The 21,836-nt window shown below is 41.6% G+C and overlaps 1 protein-coding gene across 1 annotated transcript in view; it reads left to right on the top strand.

Annotated features, from left to right (window-relative positions):
- LOC148508283 (putative cation-transporting ATPase 13A4) overlaps positions 1-21,228 on the top strand; it is a 165,418-nt gene extending 144,190 nt beyond the window's left edge. Inside the window, exons 21-24 of the mRNA XM_088444740.1 lie at positions 115-284; positions 13,016-13,104; positions 16,138-16,218; positions 20,901-21,228. Of these exons, the coding sequence (XP_088300866.1) occupies positions 115-284; positions 13,016-13,104; positions 16,138-16,218; positions 20,901-21,161 (601 nt within the window). The 3' untranslated portion in view covers positions 21,162-21,228. The remainder of the gene's footprint in view (positions 1-114; positions 285-13,015; positions 13,105-16,137; positions 16,219-20,900) is intronic.
- Positions 21,229-21,836: the final 608 nt, after the last annotated feature.

Raw genomic sequence — 21,836 nt, 5'->3', positions numbered from 1 at the left:
CCTAAAAAGGTGTTGCATGACAATGCTGTCATAAAAACAGATGAATAAGACGTTTCTGAAACTACATGAACTCCTAAAGTAAGTTATATAACTCTTGTTCTCCTCAATCCGCAGTGCATGTCTTCCCTTAAATCTCAGCACAGAAAATGTTACAATGAGAGAAAATAGACTTGCGGAGAACTACATTACCACTACAATGTTTCATGTCACAGGATTCCACCTAATTATTGTAGAATTTGTATTCTCCAAAGGCAGACCATTCAGACAGCGTCTTTATACCAACTGTAAGTAGCATTAAAATAAGAATGTAAATAATTTACCTGTGAATCATTTACAAGAAACCTTGCTTTTAAGTCCCATTCTCAAAAGTTTAAGGATATACAGTATATATATATTCCATAGACAAAAAACCTTATGGTTTCATATGTCCCATTAAGGCTACTTAGACATGATCTGAAAATTCTCAAAACCTATTGATTTTCTCCCACTCAAACTCCAAAAAGCAATGAAATTACGATCATTAAGGCTGATGCCTTAATGGACGTGTTACTTGCGCAATACAGATATGGTATGCCATCATACCCTGTGGTTAACGGCAGATTCAGCACTCTCACAGAATGAGATTGCTGTCACTCACAAAATGGTGGAGTTGCTAATTCACAGAATTGTGTACTCATTGGAATACACACATGCAGTCTATGCAACTGAGGTCAAAACAGTTATGTGGCTCCCACATCCCACTCAGTGCCCACAATCTTCCCATTTGATCACCAAAACAATCTCACTGGCTTCCAACATCCTTCTCACTGCATACATTTATCTAAATTAGAATACATGTTCAGCTCCCTTATTTTTAAAAATTACATACTCTGTCTATGCATGTACAGTTTCTTCCCCTATATGCCTCCATGCTGCTATATATTCCCCAATCCCTACTGCTGTGTGGTCTCCCAACTGTGATAGTCTATGTTCCCTCATCCGCACCAATGTTTTTCCCCAGCTGCACCGCCCTGTATCCGTGCCTTCTCCACAGCCACGCTGCTGTCTTTCTCTCATCTGTGGCCCTCTTTCTTCCTCCATCTGCACTACTCTGGTCCCCCCAACCATGCAACTCTGTCTCCCCCCACCACCCGCACCACTCTGTCTTCCTCTCCATCCACACCATTCTGTATTCCTTTATCCCTACTGCTGTGTGGTCTTCGAACTATGGTAGTCTGTGTTCTCTCATTTTTACCAATCTGTCTTTCTCCATCTGCACCGCCTTGAATCCGTGCCACTCTGTTTCCTTCTGCACTACTGCCTTCCCCTAAGCCATGCCGCTGTCTTCCTTTCCTCTGTGGCACTCTTTCTTCCTCCATGTGCATCACTCTGTCCCCCCCAACTGTGCAAATCTGTCTCCTCCCCCCACCTGCACTACTCTGTCTTCCCCATTCCCTACTGTTGTGTGTTCTCCTATTTGTGCTAGTCTGTATTCCCTTATCCACACCAATCTGTCTTTGCCTGTATTCCCATGTCCATGCCACTTGCTTCACCCATCCACGTTGCTGTCCCCCCAAACCGTGCCACTCTGTTTCCCCACATCCGCAACCACTGTTTTCCACCCATCTGCATTACTTTGGCAACCCCCCCCCCTCTGTACTGCTTAACCTTCTCTCCTCTACACGCCATTGTGTCTCACCTATCCACGCTGCTGTGTCTCCTCCCCCAATCCACACAACTTTTATCCCATCTGCACAGCTCTAGTCTCTGCTTTGACCTCAGTTGCATAGACTGCATGTGTGTATTCCAATGAGCACACAATTCTGTGAATTAGCAGCTCCACCATTTTGTGAGTGAAAGCAATCTCATTCTGTGAGAGTGCTGAATCTGCCATTAACCACAGGGTGTGATGGCATACCATATCTGTATTGCGCAAGGAACACGTCCATTAAGGCGTCAGCCTTAATGATGGTAATTTCATTGCTTTTTGGAGTTTGAGTGGCAGAAAATCAATAGGTTTTGAGAATTTTCAGATCATGTCTAAGCAGCCTTAATGGGACATATGAAACCATAAGGTTTTTTGTCTATGGAATTTCATAGCTTTTCTAAAATGTATTAACTATCAGGGTTTGGATGAGCAAACCAGGCAACCTGCAGGGGAGAAGGGCAACAAAATGGTACTCTAATGCAGGTAGAAGATGGGACAGCACACAGGAGGTTGGTTTGAGAGGTGCAGAGTGCGAGACGCCTGTAGGCGTGTGAGGTAGTGGCAGCAGCTGTGGTGCAGAGCAGTGGCAGTGGTGCAGTGCAAAGGGGGCATCAGTGGGCCTCAGAGGGTGGAAGAGGGAACCACACACAGGAGGTTAGTTTGCATACCTCCCAACTGTCCCACTTCAACTGTCCCACTTCCAGCAGGACAGTCCCGTTTTTCTGGGACTGTCCCGCCTGCGTGCCGCAGTGTCCCGTGGTGGGGGGGAAGTTGGGGGAGCACAAACCGCTGCTCTGCATAGCAGAGCAGCGGGTGTGCAGGAGGAGAACATGCCGTGCACATCTGTTCTCTTGTGTAGGGAGAGCCGGGGGGCTGGCCAGCGTCTCGGAGAGTACTGGGCATGCCCCCAAAGTGATGAAAATGGGGGAAGTCGCATGGATCCTCCCCTTTTACAGCAAGCCACGTCCACTTTTTGGGTGTGCGACCTGTACCTCCTCAACATCTTTAAATGTTGGGATAAATGGGATTGGGAGGTTCAGAGCGCGAAATGGCTGTACGCGTGTGGGGTAGCAGCAGCAGCAGTGGTGCAGAGCAGTGGCCGCAGTGCAGTGCAAAAGGGGCATCAGCTGGCGACAGAGGGCTCACTGGTAGTGCGTATACACCTGAGAAAATCAAATCAATAAGTCACAGATGGACGAATGCAGCAGTGAGATTTAAGCATTTATGTTAAAAATTGAATGTGTAAAAAAAAAAAAAAAAAAGCGTAGCCACCCCCCGCAGAACACAACCAGCCCCGGGCTTTGGAGCCCCAGTACTGGTTGTGCTAAATACAGGGGACAAATGACATAGGGGTCCCCTGTATTTGGTACAACCAGCACAGGGCTCTGAGCCAGTCCTTGTTCTGGAAATACAGGGGGGGAAAAATGCATAGGGCTCTCCCTGTATTTCCCAAAACCAGCACTGGACTCCGTCTAGCAGGGGGGTGATGCCACAGCCAGGGGAGCCCTTTCACCGGGCCCCCCAGCCGCAGCATCACCCCTGACTACTAGCCAGCCCAGGCCGGGGATCCCTGGGAAGTTGGGGACCCCACCAATAAAGGGGTCCCCCTCCTGGTGGGCGCCAACCCACCAGGGCTTCAGCGTCTTTGCTTGGCGGGCTCCCACCCGCCAGGGCTTCTGGTGTCTTCACCTGGGGGGTGGCTACCACCTCCCCAGGACTTCTGTGGTACTCTGCAGGTGCCACCGCTGCCAATGACGTCACGAGTCGTGATTGGCTCGTGGCAGCCATCTTTGAAAATCAAAGATGGCCGCAGCGAGCCACTCACGGCTCGCTATGTCATCGTTGGTGGCAGCTGCGGGACCGGCGCCTGTTCGGGTGTCGGCGGTGGGCCTGGATTTGAGAAGATCTTGTCCCCACCAGCCATTCTGCCGAATACGGCAGCGGCGCCCATTTTAAAATTCAAAGATGGCCGCCGCGAGCCGTGATTGGCTAGCGGCGGCCATTTTTGAATTTCAAAATTAGTGCTGATGCGCCATTTTTGAAACAGGCGCCGCTGCCGTAGTCGGCATAATGGCTGTAGAGGATCTGAATCCTCTCCGGTCCAGACCCGCCGCCACTGCTCTCACTGCCGCTGGACCCTCCACCGCCACAGGTCCCTCCGCCGCTGCCACCACCACGGGACCCTCTGCTGCCAGCACCCGCGCCCCTGCTGACTTTCATGTCCCCCGCCAGCAACCGCGACCCGCCGCCGCCACTGAGGTCCCCACCGCCGCATCTGTGTCCCCGCCGCTGCTTTGCCCACTACAGCCCGCAAACAACGGCCTTCTTGCTGCACCCAAGTGAAGCCACTATGATTACACCTGCTGGAGGCTCCTACTGCGGCTGCGCAACAAGTTGAAAAGTCCTATCTCTACAATGGCGCATTCTTGAGGTAATAGTTTAAAACTGTCACTTTCTAATTTACCTGAACCCCAAAAGCACTTACCCTGGCACAATAGCTACCTAATAAAACAAACCCCAATGCTAAATTCCACCCCTACCCTGAGTTTTGCCTTCTCAAAAATCCCCCATAGACTATAGCAGAAAAGTTGTCCTAATTGAGAATGTCAGAAAAAACTGACAGTTGGAGCTTTAGATTACTCCCATGTCCTCATTTTGTATGTTTATGCCTGAAATTTGGCATGCAGCACCCAGTGACAGTTCTACTCGGCCATGCCAAATTTCAGATCCGTACCTCCTATAGCTTTTGAGGTGTAGCCCCTTCAATACCCTGCCCCCCCCTTCAGAATTCTCTATGGAGAAATCCGTTTTTTTAGATGCAGCCTTAATATAAGGGCACAAATGTGCTCTTATAATATACATATATATTCATATAGTCCAAGGTCATCCACACTCACATCACAATCCGCAATGTGGTGGGGTAGCTACCCAATTAGGATAAAATCCTTACAGAAATAAAATTCATTTTCAAGGGTGCACTCAACAGTCTTCATAAATTCAGTCTTCATTAATTCAAGACAGCATCAGATAATTTTCTTTATGAAGACTGGTGAGTGCACCCTTGAAATGGACTTGGATTTTATGTGATGCGATCCTGGATTTGAGGAGTGCATCATATGAGAAACTTGCTGTGTTTCAATATGAATATTTGTGCATTATAGAGAATGATGCACAGCCTTGTTTTAAGTGACCGGTTAGCTATCTTGGCAGACACTACAGTTTTAGGTGGCAGCGGTATGCAAATGGAGGTTAGGCCACACAACAGATGACTTAACCAGGTGAAGGTTTATAAACAGGTAGAAACAGGACAACACAGGGTTAATAGCCGGTAAAGGTTATAACGCATTAAAAACTACTTGTAGGGTTTTTGGAGATTGTGGTGTGCCAGGTATGGGTATGGGTTTCTGGGTATGTGGCTATATGCAGTGGTGGCAGTGGGATTCTTGATATAGTAAGCAGTGGTGGCACAGTGGATGGGGTCGCACTAGGTTCTCCACAGCGTGGAGTTACTCCGCGGGAACGTCTGATGCTGTGAACAACCAGGAGAGGAAGGATGCGGCGATGTGTCACCCATGCACAGAAGGATGGGTCATAGGCAGTGGCAAATCTACATTTCTGTGGCCCTGAAGCTTGAACTGTTATGGGGGCCCCTTTGCAACCAGCAACAATAGGGCAACATCCAATACTCTAGATAGATAGATAGATAGATAGATAGATAGATAGATAGATAGATTGATGTAGAACCACCCAGAGAGAGAGACTGTAAATAGATGTAGAAACCCCCCCGAGAGAGAGCGAGAGAGAGAAGGAGAGAGACTGTAGCTACATCACATACAAAACCAAAACTTACTTCCTCTGTAGGATGCCAGCTAATGATCCTCCTGAGTGGGATCTCTGGAATCCCCCTGAATTAGGTCTCACCCCCACGCTGCATGTTCCCGCCTCTGAGCTGCATGCCATCCCTCAGTCAGCTCAGCTTTCAGTTTGTGGTTACATACGCGCACGCAAGGGGGGTTTCCGAGTACCTAGAAACCCCCCCTGGCCGCCGCTCCATCGCTGCCCTGCTGAATTATTATTTTTTTCTAAAGAGAAGGAGCTGCCGCCAGTCGGGCCCGGAGTTCAGCTTACAACTGATAGAGGCTTGGCTGCTGGCTGAACGTAGGGGGAGCTGCAGCGGCACCAGAATGCTCCTCCTAGGCAGTTCTGATGGGGCACTGTGAGAGGCGGCTGAGAAGCTGAGCTGCCGCCGGGTACTGCCTATTCCCGACGCTCTCTTCTGGAGCCGCAGGTGAAGGGGGGAGTGGGTGCCACGAGGTGGGGGTTGCCAGCGGGGGGATTTATATTATATGATGCAGTTGTTTACCTGCTTTCATCTTTGTAAGTGAAAGGATTGTGTGTGTGTCAGTGTGCGTGTTTGTGTAGTCTGTGTCTGTATGTGTGTGTGTAGTCTTTGTGAGTGCCCTATCAGTGTGTCTGTATCAGTGTGTGTGTGTAGTCTTTGTGAGTGTCTATCAGTGTGTGTGTCTGTATGTGTGTGTGTAATCTGTATCAGTGTGTGTAGTCTTTGTGAGTGCCCTATCAGTGTGTCTGTATCAATGTGTGTATGTAGTCTGTATCAGTGTGTGTGTGTGTGTGTGTAGTCTTTGTGAGTGCCCTATCAGTGTATTATCTGTGTCGATGTGTGTAGTTTTTGTGAGTGTGTCTGTCAGCGTGTGTGTAATGCTGAACAGTCCATCAAATATTTATATATATATATATATATATATATATATATATAGAAGGAGAAAGAACTGGCACTCGGAGACAGCAACAAGGAAAAACGATGTATATTCTCTTCTCTAATGTTTTCGAGGTTACCACCCCGTCATCAGGTCACAATACATATAGCAACAAGCAACACTTACCCCACCGTTAAATACCCCACTTGTGGCCAGCTTCCATCACCGTGCACCACGGTCGTCTGCTCCTCCCACCGGATACAGTCATCACCGAACTTCCGGAACGCCTTACAGCCGTTGCCATGGGAACTGAAAGCTTGCGTTCCACCAGCCGGCCCTATGCGCTCCAGTTCAGTCCAAGCTAAGAACTGTCACCTGCGGCTAGATGCTGAACTGCCCGTGTGTGCACCAGCTAGGGAAACAAATTGGATAGCCATAAAAACAACATCCCCATAGGAAATAAATGCAAACATTATAAACAACTAGGACACACATCATATATTAATACATATGGGAGATGATCTAACAGTATTATACCATGAATATCAAATATACTGTCGATACCTATAGCAACCCACCCCCTATTTTTCTTTAAACACAAAACATTCATAATAACCAAAACAAATATGCACAGTACACAAACCTCATCAATTATAACAGACTATTCCAGTTAATTTTATCGTTGAGTCCCCATGGTTTGGTCGTGCCCAACTTAATAATCCAACGGGATTCTTTAAATAGCAGTGATCGAGCCCGATCACCACCCCGCACTGAAGCAGGGACATGATCAATGATGAAGTATCGCAATGATTCCAACGTATGCCCAGCTTCCAGAAAGTGGCGTGCCACCGGTTGATCAATATCCCTACCATTTAGTATCATCCTGATCGCCGAACGATGAGCTGTCATCCTTTCCCTAAATTTCCTGGTAGTTTGACCTACATAATGTAATCCGCACGGGCACACAACAATGTATACAACATAAGTTGAAAGACAGGTCAGCACATATCTTATCTCAAAACTAGTATCCTTATGTGGATGCTTAAATGTTTTGCACGGTATCAAAAATTTGCAAGTAGTGCAACCACTACATTTATAGCATCCCGGAGGTTTGAAATACATATTGGGGCAAGGGGATTTACCAAATTCAGAGACATCAGACCGCACAAGTCTGTCTCTAAGGTTCCGACCCCTCCTAAAAGCTGCTAGAGGTCTTTTATTACAAAGCTGTACTTACAATTGGCCATAACGCTTGAGTAGCTCTCCTAATGATCGGACTGGCCACCGTGTAGTCACTGACCCACGGAATAACATTAGTCTCCTCCCTTCTCATGGGATTTAACAAAAGTGATCTCTCCATCCCCAAGACCTCCATTTTTTGGTCCTGCAGCATCTTAATATCATAACCTCTAGAGGCAAATTTGGCAATCAATATGTCTAACTCCAATTCAATCTTAGCGGGATCACTGGCAATACGCGCCACCCTCATCATTTGTGAACGTGGCAACCCTTTCTTTAGCGATGGTGGGTGATGGCTATTTGCCATGAACAACGTGTTCCAATCCGTAGGTTTACGGAACACCTCTGTCTGTATCTTGCCCTCATGAATCTTTACAATCACATCCAAGAAATTGACCTGGCTGGTGCTGTAACTGTATGTAAATTTAATAGGTGAGTTAAGTGAATTGATCTCACGCATCACCATTTCAAACCTATCAACACCTCCCAGCCAAATCAAAAACACATCGTCTATATAACGAGTGTACAGATATATATGTCGACCAATATCTGGGTCACTGAAAAACATATATTGCTCTTGATTAAACATATATACATTGGCATATGAGGGTGCCACGGAAGACCCCATGGCACACCCTCGTAGCTGTAGATAGAAAGATCCATCAAATAAAAAGTAGTTACGACATAGTGTAAGTTCTAACAACGTTAGAAACAACTTATGATCAAACACAGAAGAGGATAAATTATTTTCCAAAAATAACTTCATGGCATACATCCCCCCATTGTGAGGGATGGACGTGTACAAGCTACATACGTCTAAACAACAAAGAAGCGCATTATCAGGTAATGCATCTATTGTTAATAGCATCTTCAAAAAACTTGTAGTGTCCTTCAAAAATGTCCTTTGTTGAGGTAATAGTGGTTGAAGGATACAGTCAAGCAACTGTGACACTGGTTGTAGTATTGAACCACTGGCCGATATAATAGGCCTCCCTGGTGGTCTAATGGGGTCCTTGTGTAATTTAGGTAACGTATAAATCACTGGAACAATAGGGTGCTGGACACATAAGGCCTTGAATATTTTCACATCAATGATCTCATTTCCCCTTGCTTCTGTTAAAATGTTCATCAATTCTTTTTGGTACTCCATAGTAGGGTCAGACGCAAGTTTCAAATACACCTCACTGTCCGACAATTGGTGGTAGATCTCTCGCTTATAATCATCTACTCCTTGGATTACAATTGCTCCGCCTTTATCGGCGGGCCTAATAATGATGTCCTTATAACTCTCAAGATCATGCAATGCCTGCGATTCCAATCTAGAAAGATTAGACCGTATCTTACACAGAGTAGATATATATCTATGGACAGAATCATCAAGCAGTCTGTTGAATGTCTTTAGTGAGGGGTTAGTGGAAAGTTAAACAGGGTCAAAGTTAGACCGTGAGGTTTTGCAAAGGAAGGTATCTAGAACTGTTGGCACCTTCAAAGGATTATCGTCTTTATACAATTCCTTCAATCTCAGTTTTCTCGAAAACTTGTGTAAATTGAGTTTCCAGTTGAATTCGTCATGTGTATTGGTTGGTACAAAACTTAATCCTTTACTAAGTACCTTGAGTTCAACTGGAGTCAGCACACGTTCAGAGAGATTGAAGATTAGGGTTTCTTCCGTGGTGCCAATTTTCTTGTTCCCTTGCCCCCCTCTGCAGGTGGGAGGTCATCTCTGGTACTTGCAGAGGCTGTAGTTGCCATCTCTAAAGGGATCATCGGTCTAGATGCAGTATCATCTGTTTCAGAGATAATGAAATCACTGTCGCTGCTTGATTTATACTTATCCTGATGAACTCCTTGTACTTTCCTCTGCCAAGGATGTCTCCTCCTCATCCCCGCTTTATTGGAGGGATATAAATCGCCACCTACTAGCCACTTATATACCCTGTTATCTTCGTAGTCAGAGTCTACTGCCATCTTCTTCCTACGTTTGAACTTCAAAAGTTCCTTCCGGTACTGATCACATTGACCGTTTAGTTTATATATATATAATTTTTTTTTTTTTTTAAACGAGTGCTGCTGCTTGCTTTCATCTGGTTTTATATCAAATCAGCACCGTTGGGCATTAGTAAGATTGTGGGAGTGCCGGGCTATTGGTGTACACACACACATATATATATATATATATATATATATATATATAATATGTATGTCTGTGGATTTTTTTTATTGGCTCTGTATTTGGAAATTGGAAACCTCCCTTTCCAAATCCTGCATTTGTCACTGGGTCAGCACTGCAGGGCCAACTTCTGGCAGATGGAACAGCACAATTGGAGATGGGAATATCTAGTGGCACCTGGCAGTAATGAACTCAGCAGTGACACTGACAGCAGCTCTCTGTTCTGTGCCTGGACGGCTCATAAGAGCCATCCTCTGGTTGGAGCTGTAGATAGAGTGTCAGCCATCCAGTAATGATCAGAGAGGGTTTCTGGGTCAATATTAAGTACTTCAACCCATTGGCTTATGATTCTATCACTAAAATATCCTTATTTTAATAACACACACTTAAAAAACTCCACTGATTTTGTTGAAAAATGTACTCATTAAAAAAAAATTGCTTCAGGGCCCCTCCAGGGTTAGGGGCCCTGAAGCTTAAGCTTCATTAGTTTCACAGCAGATCTGCCTCTGGTCAGAGGTCATGTCTCCAGGAAAGAGTCACTCCGGGTCCTAGTGCCTGTCGGCTTGGAACGGTAACAGAGCGTGCCTCTATTTTACCAACCACAAAGCATTTTGATGTTTGCTGGCACTATATAAATAAATAATACATGTGCAATAAATTTATATTAGGAACAGGTTTGCTATAGATAAAAACACATCCTTTAAGACTTATGTTTGTAAACTTGTCCATAGGAAGACATCTGACAGAATTATTAACTGGGTCAGTAACAATAGGCATACTTGTTATTTAAGGGTCATATTTATTATTATTTGCAAAATATCAATATTCAGGGGGCCCCTGTTTATGGGGGTAACCTGCAAATATTAAGTATCTGGATGTACCATGAAGGAACCGCAGCCGTGGTCACTCCATTTCCAACCGCATTCCCGGAGCTTTGTCCCGATAGCTAACGCCATCTGAAGATGAGTATCACACATTAGCTCTTCTACCACCTTCTCCGAAAGACACACATGTTACAGGACTGATAATATTTACAGTGATGGTAAAAAGGCAAGCAGACTTCATCAATTCTGCCTCCCATTGGGAGTATGTAGTGGAATGGAAATAATATGTTACATTATATTATTACTGTACTGTTTTCAGAATCTGGAATGTAGCACTATGGTTATACACAGCTGGACAGCCTCATAAATAACCTCATGTTTATGTAATATAGTTGATTTTGGAAAGCCAGATTAATGGTACTGCATGGATTTCAGCATTAGGTGAGGATTCGATACTGTGTTTAGCGGAGTCTATAGACTACAAATGGCTAGTACCATATCGAGGTGGTGTTAGATATTAATGGATCAAGCTCCAAAAAGTTTCCTTTGCAAATGAGGACTGCGGGTATTATGTAGCTGAATGCAGGAAATATGAACAATATCACCTGCTTTCAGCCTATAATGATTTGCTGAGAATTTAAACTCAAACTGCAGTTTCCGCTTTATTTAAGGGGACATTTATTCTGTTAAATAGGCTTTAGTCTTTGTTTAGTTTTCTAGCACTATGTCAAAGCCTGGGAATGCAACTAAGAAGTTCACTTCAAAGGGAGTTAGAATTGGTGTTGAAGTCCTACTAAGAACACAGATGCTGCCAATTCTTTATTTAGTCTGATTTGTAAGCAGAGTGGATTGAGTTACAAAGCATAGTACACATGTGCTGCATATTTTTCACTCATCTGTTAGGTGTGCTACAAATTTCTGGTGGCAGTAAAATGTATTTCAAGGATAGGGCCATAGTAAGGTGCTAATGCACTCTGGGCTGGTCCCGACCCGCACATGTGACATCATGACATCACAATGAAGGGGTGTGGTTGCCAGGACCAGGGAAAAGCTGAGCATCAGGAGTGTCCAAAGAACATGCTGGGAAATGGCTGTTCAGGCTACATGGTGCCATTCAAGGTCCCATGCAAGCTATATACTAGTGCCTCTGGGGTAGCAATGGTACCAACCCACTAGGTCCTGCACCTTAGGCATTGGAACTACTCATACACCCCTAGTTATAGCCCTGTGCAGGGAATATCAATATGAAGCTTTGGAAACCGCAGTGCTTTTATTTAGAGTCACTGGACATTGCATGAAATAAATTGTGCTGTGTTAAATGTCAGTAAGAGATAAATCTAAGACTGAAGAAATTAAATTATACACAGTTTGGGGCTGATTCTGAGTTGGATACAAGTACAAATGCAGACATATCCTGCTTATACCTGCAAACTGCTAATGTGCCATAGAAAGCAATTTCAAACTGCACATGCGCCAAACCATGCATACAAAGCATGGCAGAGACTGACAGGGCAGACGATCAGATCCATCCATTGATGGATGACTCTGTCAGTGTAATGGGCATTTCTAGCCGACCAATAGGCGATGGCCAGGCGATTGCATGGAACAGATCCATCTAGTGGAGTGTTATGAGTGTATAGGCTGACTTCTATGCTTATTGGTTGTGTGCAAACGGAAATGGGATGCCGTGTTTCTGATGGATCTCTTGCACTCAACATGGGGTGAATGATAAGGTGGCCATACACGGTGAGATTCAAAAGTTGATAAGATGAGTTTCCCTTGAAACTATTCCCTTAAGATCCTGGACGATTTGTTTTGAAAATGCAACAATTTCACATAAGACTTCACAGAAGATTGCAAATCATACACGATAGGTTGAGGTCTCTCTGCAAAACCATCTGATCTGCGATCCAACTAGACAACGGCGGGGATGCGCATCAGGGTCGCAGAAGACTCAAAATACAACTATTTTCATAAGATTGGTCTGTCCAACCTGTAAAAACTGCCCAAATCGTGTGATCAATTGTCCCGTGTATGGCCAGCATAAGTCTCAATACTAATGATCACGGCTGCAGATGGAAAACCCATGGGCAGCACAACTTCAGCATGAAGACGAACAGATACTCGGCATAGATGGGCGGATAATCACATTATAAGGCTTCTGCGTCAGCTCCTTTATGAACAAGTGTTATGTGTAGTATATATGTCAGGTGTGTGCATGGATAAGGTATTTCCTAGAAGTGACAGCATAGTGAGAGCTATCGTTATATCTGACGATAAGTGGATAAAAAAAGGATACCTATCAAAGTTAAATCTAGACAAATTCATATCACTCATCATGTATTTTCACAAATAATTATACATTTTTCTTTTTCAGATCTGTTCTCCTTTTTGATAGTTGCACAAGTCTCAGTCTGTGTGTTTCTCCTTTTTGCCGATATTGAAGCACTGTACACTATTATGGAGGTATAGTATTTTACTTTACACACTTACCTATTTAAAGCAATGTTGGTAAGATATTCATTTAATTGCACACATTCATAGTTACTTTATATAGGTAAGTTTATTTTGCAATAGTGGGACAATTAAAAAAGAAAAGGAAAAAATAGATCCTAGGGGAGATATACTAAGCAGCAGTTTTGCAAACCGCACATTTTTGCCATTTTTATGTACGATTTGTTACTAAAGGGAAAACCACACATAGATCTGCACTATTTCAAATCGCCAGTTCTGAAACCATATTTCTGATTCTCACATATACAGTAAGATGTATACAAACCACCCCATATATGAAATGGTGGTTTGTGAAACCACATGGCAAATTGTCAGTTTATTAAAGAATATAAATGTGTGTTCCCAGTGGGATGTTTATAGCACATGGTTATTGGTGAAGAAATATCACGTAACTGAGTAACGATACGCATAACCAGATTTAAGGTTATATGAACAAACAGCAGTTTATTATACAAGTACAAAACAGAGGTAGAAATACAGTATATTGGTGCAGCAATACTCAACTTGTAAGTGGTGACACATGTCCTTCATATATTCATTCATGGGAAGTCTGCTTCATATACCGACAATGGATGGTCTGGCCACTCTTCCAGGCATCTCAGCACACGTGCATGTCCGTCACACATTCCCCATCATTCCTCCTCGTCAGAACACCTCCTACACTACCTCCCCCATAGGACACCACTCTTCATATACTATTATTCTGCTGAGCACACTATCTGGCATGTGGTTTACTTACACCATATAAGGTATTTCTGTTAACAACTGTTACAAATGAGCTCACTACTGTACCTAGTGACCTAACAGTTGACCATTCTCTAAAAATAAACTTGAATGGTACATTTGCTACATGAGACATGCAGAAATTAAAATATTAAACCTATCACATTGTAGTTCCAGGGGCAGAACTGTGGGAGACAATGGAGGCGCCTGCTGTCGGTTGCCAGCACTGAAGGGGCACCTCCTCCATTGCCCACAATGTATTCACCCCACTTAGGACTGTAACTATGTACCCAGAGTGTACCGTCGTGGCTGCCCAATACACAGCACCTCTATATAGCCACCATACACTAGTGGAGAGCTCTGTGTCAGACCATCAGCTGCCTCCTCAGTCTAGCTATAGCCTGTCCCTACTCATTGGTGTTGCTGCTTCTCCGCAGCTTCTTATGTCAGTGTGACATGTCCTCCTTACCCACAACTCTCCGTTTCACCCCTCCCTGGTGGCAGCCCTAGCCTCAGACCTGTGCAGCAGTCCCAGTGCCCCCCCTCACCCACAAATCCCCGTCCCACTCCTCCCTAGCAACAAGCCTAGCCGCAGACCCATGCAACAGTCCCAGTGCCCCCCCTCACCCACAACTCCCCATCCCACTCCTCCCTGGCGGCAGCTCTAACCGCAAGCCGCGCAACAGAGTCCTGAGTGGTTGGTCCCAGCATAAGTACGGCTGCAGATCTTCTTCCGGGAGCTGGATGTCAATAATGATGCATCGGACAGAGCTGCGGGTAAGAGGGCATGGGTGGGGCTTGGGGTACTAACGACTGAGTCTGGTGGAGCAACTTCCTGGCATAGACTGGGCATTTTGTGATTTGTAGTCCCACCACAGTGGCAGTCTTACAGTATCTTGACTTTAACTCAGTCCTCAAAGCCCCCACATCAGGTGGTTTTTCCCTCCATCAGGGGTATCAGGAGGGCTCCCACCCCACATCAGGTAGCTTTCGCCAGGAGGACTCTGAGCCTTATGCTAATTGTACCATATAGGTCACTATCTTATCTGTGACTAATGCATACAGATGTGTCAACATCCATCCATCCTCCGTGTGCTTCAAGTCGCATTACACATAACATGTGAGCGCAGAGTGACTTGGTAGCGCTGAGCATCTTTTCATGCAAATGTTTCCCTTCAAATGTGTCTTATTCGCGCAGCAATGCAAATCGGATGTACAAGCAGCTACTGCTGATTACAATGATATGCTGCATACCTATATTACAGTGTCAGCGGCTGTGATGGGGGGGGAATGGGGGTTATCACTTGCCTCCGGGCATCTGGGATGAACTTACGCCCCTGCGTGGGTCACACAAGTGAGATAGCTCAAATCACATACTGTGTGAACTATTTTGTCTCTGAGAACAAGAGGAGAAATAAACTGTCAAAATAACATTACCTTTTACACCAGCCCAGCACTATTCAGCATCATGGATAATCCTTAGGATGAGGCCACTGCAACTAGCAATGAAGGGCACTGGTTCCTTCTTGTAAATAAATATAGTGCAAGCATATGTGGCAGTACAACTGCCAGCATGCGCTGATAGCTCATAAACATGGATCACAGTACATTCTATAACTTGTAGGGCCTCCTAATAAATGACATAAACTGTAGTGTCCCATTTATCTAAATGATGAATGAAACTTGACGTTTCTCTTTATGAAAAAAATCTAAGGTCAAAGTTAATGATTTAATTTTCTAAAAGGGGACTCATTGTATATTTTTATTCATAGAAAGGGCACAATATATTTTTTAAGTATATAAAGGGTCACTACTTATGTATTATTTTATAGAAAAAGGGTACTTTTCATTAATTTGTTATATAAAGAAAATACATTTATTGGTCATATAGGGAACACTGTTCATTATTGTTTTGGGCAGCTCCTTTAATATTTAAATAAACAACAGTTAACCTCAATTTTAATTTTATTTCAATCAGAACTGGTTCAGCTACCCCCTTCCATAGGAAATTATGCAACTAGCCATCTAAAAGGTTTAATTCTTATTTCTGTAATTTCTGTAATGTTTTGCTGCAATGTTCCAAAGATGTTCTATATTCTACATTTTTTCAGTTCTCAAGGTTAAAATAAGTTGTGATGTTTAATCATTTTATAGCTATGGCACTAATGTCTGCTTTTCTCCAGATTTTTAAAAAATGGAATGTCTTTACATATTTTCTGAAATAAATGCTTATTTACCTTTTTTTTTGTTTTAATCATGTAGCTTGTGTGTACCCCATATTACTGGAGAGTGAATATCTTCATAATGGGCCTTGTCCTGTTCATTGTGTCTTACGTTGCAGAGGTAAATATTTTTTACAGCATCAAGTAGGGGGGAATTAAATTAGGTGTGGGTTTTGCTGCATGGGAAAAGCTCTGGGTATCAAGGCAGCCACTACTCATTTAAACTGCATTTACCCTGCGGGGTAAACACTGGGTTAATGCGCGCTAAACCATAGATTCTGCGCAAACTTTTGAAATCTGAGGGTTTCCCCGTGCATTAAAATGCAGATACTCCTGAGGCTGCAAGGAAAATTCCTTCTCCTGGGGCTTAGCGTGTGGGGTTCCCGCAGCTAAATGAACCAGGCAGCACAGACAATTAGCCAATGGTTTAACCCCGCTGTTAATTGTATATGCCTCACTATGACAATATCTCAAAAAGCATAATAATACACAACATACTGTAGGTTACACGAGTCCTTTACTTTGCCATGGGCATGTGGACCCTTAGATACACCAATGTTTTTACCTGCTAAGCTTCACAATAAATATAATTAAAGACAACATTATGAAAATGCTCTTTGGCTTCTGCATCTAACAAGCTAGCAGAGCCACTTTTAGGGGCCTAGTCATTATTACTAAAATAATCGATTGAGGTAATTAGGTTTAGAACTCGCATGGAGTTTTACCTAATTACCGGAGGAAGTCATCATTCCTCCTCTCCATAACTATCTATTCTGAAAAACTGTAATTATTGCGATGACAGCTCTTCAGAAATTAGATAGTTATCGCTCTCTACACTAACTTACCACAGCTGTAATCAGTGCTGCACATGCACCGTTACGTTCACAAAAGTGGCGCATGCGCAGCACTGATTACAGCTGCGGTAATTCTAATGTATGGGGAGTGCGGAAATTAACGCAGGCAGACTTAACCTGGAGACATCAGTGATATCTTCTGCATTAAATGCGTTAATGAATACTAAAACAATGGTAATTAAGGAAAATGTCCTTAAAATCGTTATTTTAGTGTTGATGATTAGGCACCTTAGTCATTAACATATGTCATAGCATGTGTATTACTAAGCCAAATAATATCACCAGAATAACTGTTGTGTTTGCCTGGGAGCTATATTTTGCTTATATGTACCACTAATTTGTTTCATTGATCATACAGTATTTACAGTAAATACTGAACAGACATTTTTCCTGCCCAAGTGAGCTTACAATCTATTCTTTGGTAACTGCGACACAGAGTGGCACACTGAGATTTGAAACATGCACTTAGCATCATTTTAATAGTGTCTGCACTCTTCCCTGCTGAACTACTTAATAAAACAGTATGTGGCAGACATTACAAAAGTCATTTGGGAAAATTGCACTGGTGCCAGTTTCCTAGAGATATGTGCATGTGCAGTAGACATTGGCACACTCAGAGTCTTATACATTGAAACAAAAATTGATCCCGCACCAGAGAATTTATTTTGTGGAATATTGTGTGAGCTCAATTATCATATGTTTAATTTATTATTTAATCTGTTACTTCCAAATATCAAAACAAACACATATAAATATATACACATATATATATATATATATATATAATATATATATATATATAGCATGAGAGATTGCACTCAAAAAACACTATTTGGCAGGGGGGTGCTAGGTCCAAAACAAGTTGTAATATAAACACCCTGTCACTAAGCAAGCTAATCGCCTGCAGAGTAAACAAAAAACCAGCACTCACGTTTAGATGAATCCACAGGTTTATTCACAAGGCATGTAAACAGACATACCACATAGCTATCAGTGGCCCCATATATATATATATATATATATATATATATATATATATATTCCACTTATTGCTTACATTCAAGCAATAAATTCCGAGGTTTTCGTACTTGGGTGGTGCTACAAATGACTCTATATGTTACATGAACTACAAACAGAGAAAAGAGAAGAAAAGATAGTGTTATTTAATTTGGTGCACTCTTGATCACTCTTATGTTCCACAGAATATTATGATAATCTATATCTGTTAAAATTATAAATCTTTATTTATATAATACTAGCTGGAGTACCCGGCATTGCCCGCGATTTTAAGACTGTTTGTTTACACATCATCCTCTATTGGTTTTATTCATATTTTGCCGTATTGGTGTCCATATTAAACATATTTTATTATTATATAGATAAAGATTACTTATTTTAACAGATATAGATTATCATAATATTCTGTGGAACATAAGAGTGATCAAGAGTGCAGTGAATTAAAGAACTCTATCTTTTTTTCTCTACACTCAGTCTTCTTAGCTCATGTGCCAGTGCGAGGGGGCCTACACGGACCTCCCTCCTGTGATAAAATGTCTCTGCCCTGTACAGACTGAAGACAGGTGAACATATATATGGGGGCATTGCCAATGAGTTCATAGATTTAACTTGCAGTGCTTAATAATTTGAGCTCTCTATCCTATATCATATTCATGTATCATACCATTTAAATTTCCCAAATAGTGCTGGCTTGTGTAGACATGTCTTTCTTTTCATTTACTCTCATATACAAACTTATATTAAGAATATATCCATACATTCCAAAAGGAGAGAACATTTGGAAATAGAGATATTTGTGGCTAAAGGAGGAGAAGGGAGCTATGAGTTTCTCCTTCATATGCTGTTTCAGGGTTGAGGAGGTGACTACTGTACATCGGTTTAGGAAATATAGACTTACCTGCAGTGTAAAGACTAATTATTTTGTCCAAATTCTCTTTTAACATTTCAGTCATATTCCATTTAAATAACTGGAAATCTGGCTCATTGCTAAGTAGGAGTTGAATGTGAGCCTTTTGTTGTGTAAGGCCATTTTTCTCTTTGCAAAAAAATTAATATTTGAAGTGGGAATAATTTAAAGTATCTGTGATAAATACTTTGATATAGTAGAGAAGATAGAAAAGAAAATATAGTAGATAAGATAAATCCTTTTGTAATTCCGTACCTGACCTGTAAAGGGTGAATGCTATGCAAAAATTGTGTTTTTATTTAATTAGAAAGTAACAGTAATTAATTTCGATTTAGTAGAGAAGATAGAAAAGAAAAAATAGTAGATAAGCTGAATCCTTTTGTAATTCCGTACCTGACCTGTAAAGGGTGAATGCTATGCAAAAATTGTGTTTTTATTTAATTAGAAAGTAACAGTAATTCATTTCGATTTAGTAGAGAAGATAGAAAAGAAAAAATAGTAGATAAGCTGAATCCTTTTGTAATTCCATCCCTGACCTGTAGAGGGTGAATACTATGCAAAAATTGTGTTTTTTCATTAATTAAAAATTATTAGTAATTAATTTTGATTTTACATATTATTATTTGCCTCCGCCGTGTTTTAATACGCTCGTATGTAAAATTTCACGATCGTGGCTTGTAAACTGTGGATTTGTATAAAAAGACAGAAGTATAGAAGGACAAATTTTTGCTTTTATATAGTAGATTAAAATATGATTAATAGGGACACCAATATGGCAAAATATTAATTAAACCAATAGAAAAATTCTTAGAAAAGAATTCAAACAAAATTGATGTGAATGATATAAAAAATTAAATAAAGTGAATTAAAAAAGTTTTCCAAGTAAATATTAATAGATATTTAATATAGCAGATTTTCTCAATTTTTAAATATTTATCCCAGACCTATATCTCTTTTTGTGATCAGTGACAGTGTTTATTATAGTTAATTAAAGTTAATGTGGATCTTAGTCTTTTAACAAATCTACTTGCCACTGTAAATATCACTTATTTCAATGAGGTCTGTTACTCATAAGCAGCCTGTTTTTCTGATATCTAGGTGTAATCCTCCAAATTTTTTTAATTCACTTTATTTTTATATCATTCACATCAATTGTGTATGAATTTTTTTCTAAGATTTTTCTATTGGTTTTATTCATATTTTGCCGTATTGGTGTCCCTATGAAACATATTTTAATATTATATAAATAAAGATTAATAATTTTAACAGATATAGATTATCATAATATTCTGTGGAACATAAGAGTGATCAAGAGTGCACCGAATTAAAGAACTCTCTCTTTTCTTCTCTACACTCAGAGTCTTCTTAGTTCATGTACCAGTGTGAGGGGGCCTGCACGGACCTCCCTCCTCTGATAAAATATCTCTGCCCTGTACAGATTGAAGACTGGTGAACATATATATGGGGGCATTGCCAATAATTTCATAGATTTAACTTGCAGTACTTAATAATTTGAGCTCTCTATCCTATATCAAATTCATAAAGACTAATTATTTTGTCCAAATTCTCTTTTAAAATTTCAGTCATATTCCATTTAAATAACTGGAAATCTGGCTCATTGCTAAGTATGAGTTGAATGTCAGCCTTTTGTTGTGTAAGGTAATTTTTCCCTTTGCAAAAAAATAAACATTTGAAGTAGGAATAACGTAAAGTATCTGTGATAAATACCTTAGAGAAACCCATAACAGATGCCTCCTGATTTTATTATAGAAGACAAGATAACTTTTTTTGGGTTGATGCAGAAATAGACTAGTTGTTTTAGTCATTTTTAAGTGTGCGGAAAATGTACAAAGTACAATATAAGCGCTTTTACATTTTGGTCTTAAACACACCGGAAGGCAGCATAATTTACAATCCACTGCTTAGTAAGTAAACCACTACCAAAAGGTAAAGATGATCAGTAATCAAAATACTACACTGCAGTCTTTCTTAACTACAGTATTAATCCTTGTATCTTTTATTCAGGAAGGGTTCATTGAGAACCGAAATCTGTGGCTCTGGATAAAGAGAAAATTTAACTACAAGTCGAAAAGTCAGTACAGAAAATTGCAAATGAGATTACAGAAAGAGCCAGAGTGGCCTCCACAGAACAGAACAGACTGTGCAATGCTGCCTGTTCCTGTAAAGGACTGTGATGCTGTTGTGTACAGTAACCCAGTTTACTGTACACCCCCCCATAATGTAATAGAAGCACCATCAGAGCAGACATGTGTAACCATAATGTGATCGCAGGAAAGTTGATAGAAAAAAACTTGTTGGATTTGATGTGAATTTGTCCTGTAAACTTTATGGTGATTGTGATTAATTATGTTATTCAATTACATAATTGCAACATTTATTCATTGTGATAATATCTGAAATACTCTTTGCTGAAGCCCATTCAATATACTTGTAGTCAAATATAATAATTATATATTCTACATCCTACCTTGTTCAATGTAAGCTATTATTTTATGGTAGGCTCCTGGCAAAGTCACAGACACACACACACACACACACACACACACACACACACACACACACACACACACACACACACACAGACACTGTCACTAGTCACAGAATGCAGGAAGCTGAAAAATTATGTTTTTTCTTGGTACTGTGATGATCTGGGGTAATTAGCTTAGTAGAAGGGTCAGTGGTGCAGTGTCTAGATTCACAATAAGGGTCCACATGCAGCTGTAAGGTTAAATAAAGAAAATTGAGCTTTACAGTCAGCATTCAGGGACAAAAATAACAAAAACCTAGCCCCTATTTAGGGCACTACCTCACTTCTTGAACCCTAACTAACAGAGCAGCTAGTCTGTCTCTTATCACCCTGTTTCTCACAGGTATAGACCTTCTTGCTGTTACAGCTTCAAGGCCCACTGGCCTTGCTAGGCTGCCACAAAAATAGTCCGA

The sequence above is a fragment of the Taudactylus pleione genome, unplaced genomic scaffold (genome assembly GCF_031769625.1).
Source record: "Taudactylus pleione unplaced genomic scaffold, aTauple2 ptg000372l, whole genome shotgun sequence".
NCBI classification, from domain to species: Eukaryota; Metazoa; Chordata; class Amphibia; order Anura; family Myobatrachidae; genus Taudactylus; species Taudactylus pleione.
This window is presented reverse-complemented; position numbering and strand designations above follow the sequence as displayed.